Below are 14,768 nucleotides of genomic sequence, written 5' to 3' on the forward strand. Positions count from 1 at the left end.
AAAAAAAAAAGCGGCAACAAACGAAAATGAAAACACAATAATCCAAAATCTATGAGATGCACTAAAAGCAGTTTTCAGAGGGAGGTTTGTAGTAATTCAAGCTTTCCTCAGGAAATAAGAAAAATCTCACATAAGCAACCTAACTGCACACCTAAAGGAACTAGAAAAAGGAGAACTAACAAAGCCCAAAGTTAGTACAAGGGGGAAATCACAAAAATCAGAGAAGAAATAAATGAAATATATTTTATAATATATAAAATAGCAATGCAAATCAGAGTTGATTCTTTGAAAAGGTAAATAAAATTAATAAATCTGTAGCCAAACTCATCAAGAAAAAGAGGGTCCAAATCGATAAAATCAGAAATGAAAAAGAAAGTTACAATCAACAGCACAGAAATACAAAGGATCATAAGAGACTACTATGAACAATTAATTAGACATCAGTAAAATGGATAACCTAGAAGAAATTAACAAATTCCTAGAAATGTCTAGTCTACCTAGACTGGAGCAAGAAGAAATAGAAAATTTGAACAGATCAATTACTAGTAATGAAACTGAATGGGAAAATTAAAAAGGATGTATTTATTTTACAGCAGCAGGAATACAGCCAATATCTTATAATAACTTTAAATGAAGAATAATCTATAAAAATTTTCAGTCCGTATGTTGCACATCTGAAACTAATAGAATATTTGAAATCAACTACACCTCAATAAAACAGACATCACTAATCACAAGAGAAATGCAAACCAAAACTACAATGAGATATCACCTCACACATGTCAGAATGGCTATCATCAAAAAGACTACAAATAACAAATGTTGGTAAGCTTGTGGAGAAAAGAGAACACTTGCACACTGTTGGTGGGAATGCAAATTGGTGCAGCCACTGTAGAAAACAGTATGGAGGTTTCTCAAAAAGTTAAAAACAGAACTACCGTATGACCCCGAAATTTCAATCCCGGGTATATATCTAAAAAAAAAGAAAAACTAACCCCAAAAGATACATGCACCCCAATGTTCATACCAGCATTATTCACGACAGCCAAGATATGGAAGGAACGTAAGTGTCCATCAACATAGGCATGGATAAAGAAGATATGGTATATACATACAACAGAATACTACTCAACATTAAAAAGAATGAAATTTTGCCATCTGCAACAACATGGATGGACTTGGAGGGTATTATGCTCAGTGAAATAAATAAGTAGGACAGAGAAAGGCAGATGGTGTATGATGCCACTTATATGTGGAATCTAAAACTGAAAACAAACTATTGAATATAACCAAAAAAGAAGCCTCACAGATATAGAGAATAACCTAGTGGTTACCAGTGAGGAGAGACAGGAGAGAGGGACAAGATAGGGGTAGTGGATTGATACGTACAAACTACTATGTATAAAATAAATAAGCTACAAGGATACCTTGTACAGCACAGGGAATACAGCCAGTATTTCATAAGAACTATAGTGGAGTACAACCTTTAAAAATTGCGAATCACTATGTTGTACACCTAAAACATATAATATCGTATATCAACTATTCCTCAATTTTTTAAAAAAGATAACTTTAAAGTCTCCACCAAAAATCTATTAGAACTAATAAATGAATTCAGTACAGTTTCAGGATTCAAGATTAATATACAGAACTGTGTTGCTTTTTTTCTATACACTTAATAATAAGCTATCAGAGAAAGCAAGAAAACAATCCCATTTAAAATAGCATTGAAAAGAGTAAAATTTGAAATAGCATTAAAAAGAATACCTAAGAATAATCTTAACCAAGGAGGTTTGGTTTCACCAAAGGAAGTGAAATAAACTTTCACCAAGTGAAAGACCTATACTCTGAAAACTATAAAACACTGCTGAAGGAATTTAAAAATTATACAAAGAAATGGAAAGATAATCTATGTTCTTGGATTGGAAGAATTGATATCACTAAAATATCCATACAACCCAAAGCAATCTACAGATTTAATGCAAGCCCTATCAAAATACATGACAGGGAAGGAAATTTAAAAAAAGAGGGGCTATGTGTATATGTATAGCTCATTCATTTTGCTTTACTGGAGAAACTAATACAACATTGTAAAGCAACTATACTCCAATAAGAAATAATTAAAAAAACAAAAAGAACCTACAAAAAAGTGAAATACATGACATTGTTTACCCAACAATAAATTCACCCAAAGAATAAATAATCCTGAGATTTATGTGAAACCACAAAGGACCCCCAAATGGCCAAAGTCATCTTGAGAAAAAAGAACAAAGCTAGAGGTTTCACACTCCCTGGCTTCAGACTATACCACAAAGCTATAGTCATCAATGCACTTCCCTGGCAGTCCAGTGGTTAAGACACCTGACACTGCCCTTTCACTACAGGGGGCTTGGGTTCGATCCCTGGTCAGAGATGATTCTGAATGCCATGGGGTGTAGCAAAAAAAAAAAAAAAAAAACTCAATATGGTACTGGCATTAAAAACAGGCACACAGATCACGAGAACAGACTAGAAAGCTCAGAAATAAACCCAAGTACTTATCGTCAATTAATCTATGACAAAGCAGGTAAGAATATACAACAGGGAAAACAGTCTCTTCAGTAAGTGGTGCTAGGAATACTGCACAGCTGCATGTAAAAGAAATTAGAACATTTTCTCACAGAACATTAAAAAATAAGCTCAAAATGGATTAATGACCTAAATGTAAGCCTACCAGGCTCCTCCCTCCATGGGATTCTCCAGGCAAGAGTACTGGAGTGGGTTGCCATTTCCTTCTCCAGGGGATCTTCCCGACCCAGGGATCGAACCCAGGTCTCCCGCATTTCAGGCAGACGCTTTAACCTCTGAGCCACCAGGGAAGCCCAAATGTAAGACTAGATACTATGAAACTCCTAGAGGAAAACAGGCAGAACACTCTTTGACATGAATCACAGCAATACTTTTTGGGATCTGTCTCCTAAGGCCAAAAAAAAAAAAAAAAAAGCAAAAACAAACAAATGAGATCTAATTAAACTTAAAAGCTTTTTGCACAGCAAGGGAAACCATACACAAAACAAAAGGACAACCTACTGGATGGGAGAAAATTTTTGTAAAGGATATTACTGACAAGGACTTAATATCCAATTTTTACAAAAACAGGTCGGGCTTCCCTCATAGCTCAGTTGGTAAAGAATCCACCTGCAATGCAGGCGACCCTGGTTCTATTCCTGGGTTGGGAAGATCTGCTGGAGAAGGGATAGGCTACCCACCCCAGTATTCTTGGGCTTCCCTTGTATGGCCCAGCTGGTAAAGAATCCACCTGCAATGCAGAAGACCTGGGTTCGAGCCCTGGATTGGGAAGATCCCCTGTAGAAGGCAAAGGCTACCCGCTCTAGTATTCTGGCCTGGAGAATTCCATGGACTGTATAGTCCATGGGGTCACAGAGTCGGACACGACTGAGTGACTTTCACTCCACTTCATACAACTCAGTATCAAAAAACAAAGAACCTGATGCAAAAATGGGCAGAAGACCTGAATAGACATTTTGCCAAAGAAGATACACAGATGGCCAACAGACATATGAAAAAAAAAAACAAAAAGCTCAACACTGTTAATCGTCAGAGAAACGCAAATCAAAACCATAATGAGATCACCTCATACCTGTCAAATGGCTATCATCAAAAGGATAACAAATGTTGGCAAGGATGTGGAGAAAAGGGAATCCTACACTGTGGGAATGTAAACTGGTGCAGCCACTATGGAAAACAGTATGGAGGTTTCTCCAAAAGACTAAAAGTAGAACTATCGTTCGATCCAGCAATTCCACTCTTGGGTAAATATCAAAGAAAACGAAAACAGTAATTCAAAATGATATTTGCACCTCAATGTTCACAGCAGCATTATTTACAACAGCCAAAATATGAAAGCAACCTAAGTGCCCAGTAACAGATACATGGATAAGAAGATGTGGTATGTATATATATATATATATATATATATATATATATATATATACAATGGAATACTTCTCAGTCATACAAATGAATGAAATTACGCTATTTGTAACAATGTGGATGGACCTAGAGAGTATTATGTTTAGTGAAATAAGTCAGACACAGAAAGACAAACACTGTATGATTTCACTTACATGTGGAATCTAATACATGAAACAAATGAACAAATGTAACTAAACAGAGACAAAATTATATATACAGAGAAAAAAAAAACAAAAAACAGGTGGTTGTCTGAAAGGAGGGGTGGGGGGAGGAGAGAAATAGGTGAAGGAGATTAAGAGGTAAAAACTTCCAGTTGAAAAATACATGAATAACTGGTATGAAATGTACAGTGTGGGGAATATAGTCAATAATTACAGAATATCTTTTATGGTGACAGACTCATGGTGATCATTTTTACATGTATAGAGATAATGAATCACTATGTTGTAGAACAGGAACTAACATACTGTTGTAGGTCAATTATACTTCAAAAGGAAACAAACTAAAAAAAGAGAGATTAGATTGGTGCTTACCAGAGGGAGTCAGGTGGGGGACCTGGGTGAAGGCAGTCAAAAGGTATAAATGAGATATAGGCAGTTCTAGACACCCAAATCAAGGGGCATCTTGAGTTTGACACTTGAGAAAGGGAGAAATTGGGCTGATTCTTAGAATTATCACACAGCAAAAGCCAACCGAACTTGGAGTAATCTGAACAAACTGAACAGAAAATACTGAGCCAAAGTTGATGCTATTCACCATCCCTTCTCAATAAATCATCTACCACCATGGAGGTTTCCATGATATGGTTTGCCTACAGCCTCTCCAATCAGTCCTTCTCTGTCTCTTGCAAATTTCTGTCACTCTTTCAATATGCCCTAGCTCAGTGAGTATACCACCTGCCATTCAGTTGGGCAAATCAGAAATTCAGATCTTTTTCTTAATCATTTCCTTTTACTCCTATGTCCAAACTACCATGAACTGCTATCAATTTACCTTCTAAATACCTCTTTAACCTGTTCACTTCTATCCATTACCACTACCTGGACCAACACACCATCACCTCTGGCCTTGCCTACTGAACAGCCTCCTAAGATCAAATCTCAGCCACATCCCAGCTGTGTGGATCTTGGGCAAGTCTCTTCACGTCTCTGGGCTTCAGTTTTTTAACAGGTGAAGCGGGGATAAAAAACAGTAGCTACCACATTCACATAGGGTTGTGAAGAGTCAATGACAATCTGTAGAAAACCCTTTAGGACCAGTGCTTAACACAGTAAGCGCAACGTAAATGATAGCTTTTAAAATTTTATCTGCATTCACAGACACTCAGCAATCCATTCATTCTCCACCCTGTAGCTTGCTTTAGGGACAATTCTACCTCAGGCACAAACTTTAAGGGTAACTAAAAATTCAGTAATTAAGATAAAGGATCTTTTAACGTAGTATTCCCTGGTGGCTCAGAGGGTAAAGCGTCTGCCTGCAATGCAGGAGACCTGGGGTCGATCCCTGGGTCAGGAAGATCCCCTGGAGAAGGAAATGGCAACCCACTCCAGTACTCTTGCCTGGAAAATCCCATGAACAGAGAAGCCTGGTAGACTACAGTCCATGGGATCGCAAAGAGTCGGACACGACTGAGCGACTTCACTTTCACTTTTCTTTCAATGTAGTATTTGGGCTTCCCTGGTGGCTCAGCTGGTGAAGCATCCTCTTGCAATGCGGGAGACCTGGGTTCAAAAGATCCCCTGGAGACGGGAACTGCTACCCACTCCAGTATTCTGGCCTAGAGAATTCCATGGACTATACAGTCCATGGGGTCCCAAAGAGTCTGACACGACTGAGCGACTTTCACTTTCACTTTCACGTTCAATGTAGTCTTTACGTTAATGCAAATATAATCCATGAATAACTGATGACGAATATTTCAAATCAAAGTAGAATCCAACCGCGCACGTACTCCACCATGCCTCAGGCGACTCATTTGTTAACTGTGGGCCGACAGTTTCCCCACGTGACTTATTCAAACTCCCCACCGTAATACTGCCTCGATCCCCACCGGGCAGAGGAGCCCCCGCCCCCGCCCCAGGCCCCGGGGTTTTCAACTCCGGAGCTGAGGACAGGGACCCGCTCGCCTCAGCCGGCGCCCCCAGAGCTGCCCGCTTACTGCATGGCCGCATCGAGATACGGAGTGCGGTGGAAAACTCCCTCCAGCTCCCGCAGCTGCTCCAGCGTGAAGGTGTGCCGGGAGAGTCGGTGGCGCCTGTCTGCCGCCTTCCGAACCTCGACGGCGGCTCCCGGGCGCTGCTCCTCCCCGCCCTTCTCTCCGTCTTCGCCGCCGCCCGCGCCCGCCTCAGCCTCTACCTCAGCCTTGGCCTCGCGGCTTTCCCCATCCGGGGGGCCCGCATCTCCCGCGCCCACATCGCCGCCTTCCTTTTCTTCTCCTTCTTCATATCCCGCCTCTTTCCCCTCCGCGGCTGCTCCCTGCTCAGGTTCGGACTGAGCCTTCGGCTCCTCTCCCCTCTCTCCAGGAAGCGAGACCTTCGCGGGCTCGGCCTCTGCAAGACAAGAAACCCAAAGCCAAAGATCAGGCCGTCGAGCGAGCCCGCTGAGGAAGAGGCAGGAACCCGCCGCGTCTGAGGAGGAATCCTCCCGCTCGCCCCTCCCTAGGGAAATTCGTTTCCAGGAACCCTGTGAACCGAGCGCCCAGCCTGCCACTGACCGTGAGCTTCTTCCCGATTCTCCTTGACCCCCAGCCTGAGGAAGCCCGCGACGGCCGCGTCGGTGTTGGCATCGGCATTGTGGCCACGCTGCGGCTGAGGCTTCATGTTCCGACCGCTGTCCAGGAGGCTGTGCCTTCAGCGGAGGCTGTCCTGGATCTCCCGAGACCCCGGCTCTGGACTCAGGGCTAGAAGCGGCGGCCCGCGATGTGGCACCGTTAGGCCTACTCTGGCGTCGGGTCAGGACTAGAGTCCGGATACACGCTCCCTGGGGGTTTATCATCGGTTGCTGGGGGTTGGGTCAGCTGAAGTGCGCATGCGGCAGGAGCTAGGCTGTCCTGGGGGCCGGGGCGGGGTGGGCAGGAGGTGCGGGGGCGGGGGAGACTCCAGGTGCGCACCACGGGGGGCGCTGGTAGGGAGCGTGAGTGAGAGCAGAACTCAGGCCCCCAAGTTGCAACTTAGCTGACCAAGGACTGCGCACTTGGTCTGGCGTCTTCCCAGACCAAGGGCCTGTGCCTGATTTGTGGACGGGAAGAGCAGGCCCTCACCCTAGCTCCGTAGACCTTGGAGAAACGTTTGGGGCCTATCTCCTGGCTCAGCCTGCCATATCCAGCAGCCAGAACTAAGGAGAAGCAATCAAACTAATACGTTCACCCCTTGGTGTCGCCAGGGACTGGTTCCGGGACACGCCGGTGATACCAAAATCTGCGCATGCTCAAGTCCCATAGCGGGCCCTCCGCATCTGCGGATGTGAAACCCACAGATGCGGAGGGCCGTCTGTTTGTTTACAGAAAAACAACAACAACAACAAAAAAAACAAAAAACAAAAAAACCCCCATGTATAAGTGGACCAGCTAGGCCTTTGCTTGCTCTGAGTTTTTGCAGTGAGGCTGAAGTCCGAGTCTGCCATACTCCAGTGGTCTCCAGGAGCAGGAGTACAGGGTTGGGTTTTCTGAGCAGGTGGGATGCTCAGATGCACTACGAAAACAAAACAAAACCCAGCCCACCCCCTTAAGAAAGGCCGTTAGCCTATTTTAGTAGCAAATCCACATCAAATTGCAAGTGTAGAAACCTGCACAGTGTTTAGAACACTCAAGAATGCTTATGGGGTACAGAGAGAGCCCCTTCCTTTTGTTTTTGCCTTTGTTGCAACTATGTATTGAGCTACATCTTTATAAACAGTTCCTATTCCTTCTGGCTGTAAATGCTCTATAGAGGTATACATGTCTCCTGTGGTGGACCCCTGTGGACATGGCTAAATTACCTGGTTTCTTGCAGCTGCCTCCCCCACCCCCTTATCTCGCCTCATTATGTTTTCTAGAAACCTTCCTGAGCCCTTGCTGAGGAATAAATAAATTTTACTTATTGTCAAATAAGAGAGAGCCAGGCCAGATTGCAGGCTCTATGATTTTTCCTTGAAGAAGTGTTTTACAGAGGCCCCAAGGCAACCCACTCCAGTACTCTTGCCTGGAAATTCCCATGGACGGATGAGCCTGGTAGGCTGCGGTCCATGGGGTCACTAAGAGTCAGGTACGAGTGAGCGACTTCACTATCACTTTTCACTTTCATGCATCGGAGAAGGAAATGGAAACCCACTCCAGTGTTCTTGCCTGGAGAATCCCAGGGAGGGAGGAGCCTAGTGGGCTGCCGTCTATGGGGTCGCACAGAGTCCGACACGACTGAAGCGACTTAACAGCATCAGCAAGACTTGTTAATATCCTAAATACTGAAAATAACTTCTAACAATGGGCCCTATACTTGAAAATGTACCTATCTTGTGTTATCTTACACAACCGTTTTTGCCCACCCCATTTGAGATCAGAATCCATATCATTTTTGTAGGCTCCTAAATGTATCATGGGACCGGGTCATCTCACCTACAGTGCCTAAGGCATAATGCCTTCTGCTTCATGTTTCTGGAGAGTGGGTAAGAAATTAACTAAAAAAGGGTTTGGTGACCAATTCTTTTTCAAAAAGATGGTAAGAGATGGCAATCTGATACCTCTTCCTGATTTTAACCAAGACGTTTCCTCCTCATGTTGGCCCGGATTGAGTTCATCAGGCCTCTGCCTCGCTTGGCTTGATAGCCTATGCACAATTTTGGCTTAATATTAGTTATCTCATGAGAGACCTATTAGAGTTTTCATCATGATTTGCATTAGACTGCCTGAGAATTCTATGACAGCTCAGGAAGTGTGTCCCTTCATAGCTCAGATTTCCACAGTGAATGTGTGTTTTCCCAACTGTAGTAACCCATGTGACCCTTGACAAACGTTGCCTTACTTTGGCATCAGGCATGGTAGTGTTTTTCTTTAAATTTTACTTAACTGCACACTTTTAAAACCTTAAATCCTGAATGGAGCCTCAAGTCATAACCACAAAACATGGTTTGATGTATTAGATTTATGGGAGTGAGGGGCCCTGGAGCCAGATTGTTGGCATCTAAATCCTGGCTGTGCTAACCATTTGCTAGCTGGCTAAACTGTTAGGTTTACTTATTCTCACTTAATCTTGGTCTCTACATCTGTAAAACGAGGATAGCAATAGGAACTACATCACCAGGGTATTGTGAGAATTAACTGAGATGATAAAGACAAAACGCTAGCAATGGCCATACTATGCTGTCCTACGTTTCTGACTTTAGTCAATTGTGTGGTTTATTTATTTATTCACAAAGGTCCATGAAAGAAGAGAGATGATGGTTATTCTCTGGAAGTTGGCAATGAGGACAGAGAGTTTTCTTGTCAACATGTCGCTGCCATGTTTTCGTCCCTATGTATGCTTCAGTCACTGAGGAAGGCTATCTTATATCTTATATCTGGGTATATCTTTCCTTTTCTCCTTTGCTTTTCGCTTCTCTTCTTTTCACAGCTATTTGTAAGGCCTCCTCAGACCTCAGCGATCAATGCAAAGAAAGAGAGGAAAACCATAGAATGGGAAAGACTAGAGATCTCTTCAAGAAAATTAGGATACCAAGGGAACATTTCATGCAAAGATGGGCTCAATAAAGGACAGAAATGGTATGGACCCAACAGAAGCAGAAGATTAGGAAGAGGTGGCAAGAATACACAGAAGAAATATACAAAAAAGATCTTCACGACACAGAAAATCACGATGGGGTGATCACTCACACTCAGCTAGAGCCAGACATCCTGGAATGTGAAGTCGAGTGGGCCTTAGGAAGCATCACTATGAACAGAGCTAGTGGAGGTGATGGAATTCCAGTTGAGCTATTTCAAATCCTGAGAGATGATGCTGTGAAAGTGCTGCACTCAATATGCCAGCAAATTCGGAAAACTCAGCAGTGGCCACAGGACTGGAAAAGGTCAGTTTTCATTCCAATCCCAAAGAAAGGCAATACCAAAGAATGCTCAAAGTACCACACAATTGCACTCATCTCACATGCTAGTAAAGTAATGCTCGAAATTCTCCAAGCCAGGCTTCAGCAATACGTGAACTTCCAGATGTTCAAGCTGGTTTTAGAAAAGGCGGAGGAACCAGGGATCAAATTGCCAACATCTGCTGGATCATCGAAAAAGCAAGAGACTTCCAGAAAAACATCTATTTCTGCTTTCTTGACTATGCCAAAGCCTTTGACTGTGTGGATCACAGTAAACTGTGGAAAATTCTGAAAGAGGTGGGAATACCAGACCACCTGACCTGCCTCTGGAGGAACCTGTATGCAGGTCAGGATGCAACAGTTAGAACTGGACATGGAACAACAGACAGGTTCCAAATAGGTAAAGGAGTACGTTAAGGCTGTATATTGTCACCCTGCTTATTTAACTTATATGCAGAGTACATCATGGGAAACACTGGGCTGGAAGAAGCACAAGCTGGAATCAAGATTGCCGAGAGAGATATCAACAACCTCAGATACGCAGATGACACCACCCTTATGGCAGAAAGTGAAGAAGAACTAAAGAGCCTCTTGATGAAAGTGAAAGAGGAGAGTGAAAAAGTTGGCTTAAAGCTCAACATTCAGAAAACTAAGATCATGGCATCCGGTCCCATCACTTCATGGCAAATAGATGGGGAAACAGTGGCTGACTTTATTTTTAGGGGCTCCAAAATCACTGCGGATGGTGATTGCAGCCATGAAATTAAAAGACGCTTGCTCCTTGGAAGGAAAGTTATCACCAACCTAGAAAGCATATTAAAAAGCAGAGACATTACTTTCCCAACAAAGGTCCGTCTAGTCAAGGCTATGGTTTTTCCAGTGGTCACGTATGGATGTGAGAGTTTGACTATAAAGAACGCTGAGGGCCGAAGAATTGATGCTTTTGAACTGTGGTGTTGGAGAAGACTCTTGCGAGTCCCTTGGACTGCAAGGAGATCCAAACAGTCCATCCTAAAGGAGATCAGTCCTAGGTGCTCATTGCAAGGACTGATGTTGAAGCTGAAACTCCAATACTTTGGCCACCTGATGCAAAGATCTGACTCACTGGAAAAAACCCTGATGCTGGGAAATATTGAGGGCAGGAGGAGAAGGGAGTGACAGAGGATGAGATAATTGGATGGCATCACCGACTCAATGGAAGTGAGTTTGAGCAAACTCCAGGAGATAGTGAAGGACTGGGAAGCCTGGCATGCTGCAGTCCAAGAGTCACAAATGGCTGGACACGACTTAGCAAGTGAACAGCAACAATAACCCTTAATAGAGAAGCTTTCACCCTTTCTGTGTTTGAAGTGGAAAATGGAGTATAAAGATTTCAGCCATTTAGGTCTAGTCACTTTCTCCTTCCCTGTTCCCCTTTCTGGTTTGTTTTCCCTTTGAGAACAAATAAGAAATTTAATGCAGTTGACCAAAGCAAGTTGGCCTGAGAAATGAGAGGAAGAATGGAATTTTGGAGAGGTTGGGGGAAAATGGCATCATAGTCAGAAAAAAATAGTATAGATAAGGAAAATCTCTTCTCAGTCATGAAGGAGGAGGGCTCAATGTAGCAACTCAGAGGCCCTAGTCTTTACCTTGACATGAGCATCAGGAAGTGTGCTATAGGACAGGGGTCCTGTAATTTTATATATAAATTCATAATACTTTTGTGCTCAAGGTTCTGGTCCATATTTAAATCCCTAACATGAATCAACGATGTAGCATCCCAAGCTAGCTGGAAATTTTCCAGAAAAACAGAAGCTTAAGCCTTTTAAAGATTTGGTAGTAATATGCCCTATATGTAGTTATCACCTCTATAATTTTTTCATTTCAAAAGGAAGTTGAGGAAATAGATTTTCTCTTCTTTTGAGTGATAGCTGTATTTGTAAAATTACAGTATACCAAGAGCAAGGAACCTGCTTGGGTTTTGGAGCTTTAATTCCAGCTCCATTTATTAACTGAATTTCTGCACCTACATTTTCTCATTTGTCAAAGGAGAATCTATTTTAAAGTAATCAGTGGGCATGATACTTCTGTTTGAACTAAAAAGAAATAATCAGAAGAGAAGAAGGATGGTATATAAGAGAGACAGACACCTTTCTGAGATCCTCAAATATTCCATATATATGGTCATTCACTCTGCTTGCTCTGGCGGCACTCATATGGAAAAAAAATATGGACTACTAGAGGTGAGGTTGAATGAATTGGAAATCCAGGAAGAGAACCCAGATGTTATTATACCATAGGCAGAGAGGTTCTTAAACATTCTTTGACCATAACCCACAGCAGCACTGCCTGAGGACTTGGTGTGGGAAGTGTACTGTACATAGTGCTCTGCAGAGTGGCACTCGGATTAGTTCTTTTAGGGGTTGTGGTCCTAACAAACTTTTTAAATGGTAGTGGAAGCAAACAGTAATCCAAATAATAAAAAAACTAAATACAAATAATAGATAACAGTAAATAGATGAAAGAATATGTAGTTAATTATTCTGGGAAGGAATAATAGCTCAAATTTATTGAGCACATACTATAGGCTAGGCACTGAGCTATACTGTTATCTTCCCAATCTCTTATATAGTTCGAAACAAGCCTTTTCAAGGATTCAAACTGACAGCAGTGGCTCTAAGCCAGCTCTTCTTTTTGTGTAGGTCCTTTAAAAGAAGCCCTTTGCTTTGTTATCTTATACGAGTCTAGGTACCAAGTACATGAGCAATAAATAAAGATTGGATTGGATCATCAGGGACCTTACCAAATACGAATCTCAACCAGAGATCCGTCAGATCATAGTAAAAGCAAAAGAGTTACAGAAAAACATCGACTTCTGTTTTATTGACTATGCTAAAGCCTTTGATTGTGTGGATCATAACAAACTGTGGAACATTCTTAAAGAGATGGGAATACCAGACCACCTTACCTGCCTTCTGAGAAATCTGTATGCAGGTCAAGAGGCAACAGTTAGAACCAGACATGGGACAATGAACTTGTTCCAAATTGGGAAAGAAGTACATCAATGGACATGAGTTTGAGTAAGCTCTGGGAGTTGGTGATGGACAGGGAGGCCTGGCATGCTGTGGTTCATGGGGTTGGAAAAAGTCGGACACAACTGAGTGACTGAACTGAACTGTACCTGCAAAGCATTAGTACTTTTCAAGAATTTTGTACTTCTGTCATCTTTCATAAATGACTGTGTGGCAGTAAAAAGAAAATAAAGATGAGTGAAATATTTGATGTCTTAATTACTGTCGAGAAATTTTTCTATACACCCCATTCCAATACTTAGCATTCTTAATTATATTTATCAGTCCTTCCCACTAGACCAGTACTGTCCCATAGAAATATAATGTAAGCCCCATATGCAATGTAGAATTCTCTAGTAGAGACACTTAAAATATAAAAAGAAACAGGTGAAGTTATGTTAGTATATTTTATTAAATTGTGTCCAAATTATTATTTTGACATGTCATCAGTATACAAAGTTAGTAATGAAGTATATGACATTTCTAACTAAATCTTCAAAATCTGTTATGTACTTTTATACTCATAGCACATCTCAATTCAGACTAGCCACATTTCAGTTGGTTAGTAGTGACACGTATATAGTGGCTACCATACTCACCAATGGACTTCTTAAATATCCTTGAAATTTACTGTGTAGGAACTTAGAAAACCCTTGTATCCCCAACCCCAGCTCAGAGCCTAGCACATAATTAAATGAATAAAATACATTCTTATGTTATTACTAATTGCCTTATCAAGTATAATAAGATCCATTTTAGGTATTATGGAAAGGAACAAAAATGAAGAGGAAAGGACAGGAATAAATATTTTATATATGTGTATGTGTCTCCTCTATATAAAATATTTATTCCTGTCCTTTCCTCTTCATTTTTGTTCCTTTCCATAATACCTAAAATGGATCTTATTATACTTGATAAGGCAATTAGTAATAACATAAGAATGTATTTTATTCATTTATTTAATTATGTGCTAGGCTCTGAGCTGGGATTGGGGATACAAGGGTTTTCTAAGCTCGGAGAAGGCAATGGCACTCCACTCCAGTACTCTTGCTTGGAAAATCACATGGACCGAGGAGCCTGTTAGGCTGAAGTCCATGGGGTCACTAAGAGTCAGACACGACTGAGCAACTTCACTTTCACTTTTCACTTTTATGCATTGGAGAAGGAAATGGCAACCCACTCCAGTGTTCTTGCCTGGAGAATCCCAGGGACAGGGGAGCCCGGTGGGCTGCTGTCTATGGGGTCGCACAGAGTCGGACATGACCGAAGTGACTTAGCATAGCATATGTGTCTCCTCTAAGGTCTTGGGAGGGCAGTGAGATGGCCACCGTTACCCTGTTTCTACCATTTTGGAATCTAAAATGGCAGATAGAAGAAATTCTTCTGAAATTTTCTCCTTTGGTTATGTACAATATGTTCTTGTAGTTTTTTTTTAACCTCTACTACATAATAGGAGAAGGAAATGGCAACCCACTCCAGTATTCTTGCCTGGAGAATCCCAGGGACAGAGGAGCCTGGTGGGCTGCCGTCTATAGGGTAGCACAGAGTCGGACATGACTGAAGCGACTTAGCATGCATGCATGCATGCATTGGAGAAGGAAATGACAACCCACTCCAGTATTCTTGCCTGGAGAATCCCAGGGACAGAGGAGCCTGGTGCTCTGTGGGGTCGAACAGAGTCAGACACAACTG

The 14,768-nt window shown here is 42.2% G+C and overlaps 1 protein-coding gene across 2 annotated transcripts in view; it reads right to left on the bottom strand.

The window, feature by feature from the left end:
* The window catches only part of LOC139180915 (rhox homeobox family member 2-like), a 65,864-nt gene extending 58,590 nt beyond the window's left edge, over positions 1 to 7,274 (bottom strand). The window contains exons 1-2 of one of the 2 annotated variants that reach the window (XM_070783522.1): positions 6,689 to 7,274; positions 6,134 to 6,524 (exon numbers count right to left, since the gene is read on the bottom strand). In XM_070783522.1, the coding sequence (XP_070639623.1) occupies positions 6,134 to 6,524; positions 6,689 to 6,794 (497 nt within the window). In that variant the 5' untranslated portion in view covers positions 6,795 to 7,274. The remainder of the gene's footprint in view (positions 1 to 6,133; positions 6,525 to 6,688) is intronic. The other variant, XM_070783521.1, reaches the window with a different exon arrangement.
* Between the last annotated feature and the right edge of the window lie 7,494 nt (positions 7,275 to 14,768).

This window comes from Bos indicus, chromosome X (genome assembly GCF_029378745.1).
Source record: "Bos indicus isolate NIAB-ARS_2022 breed Sahiwal x Tharparkar chromosome X, NIAB-ARS_B.indTharparkar_mat_pri_1.0, whole genome shotgun sequence".
Classification (NCBI taxonomy): Eukaryota; Metazoa; Chordata; class Mammalia; order Artiodactyla; family Bovidae; genus Bos; species Bos indicus.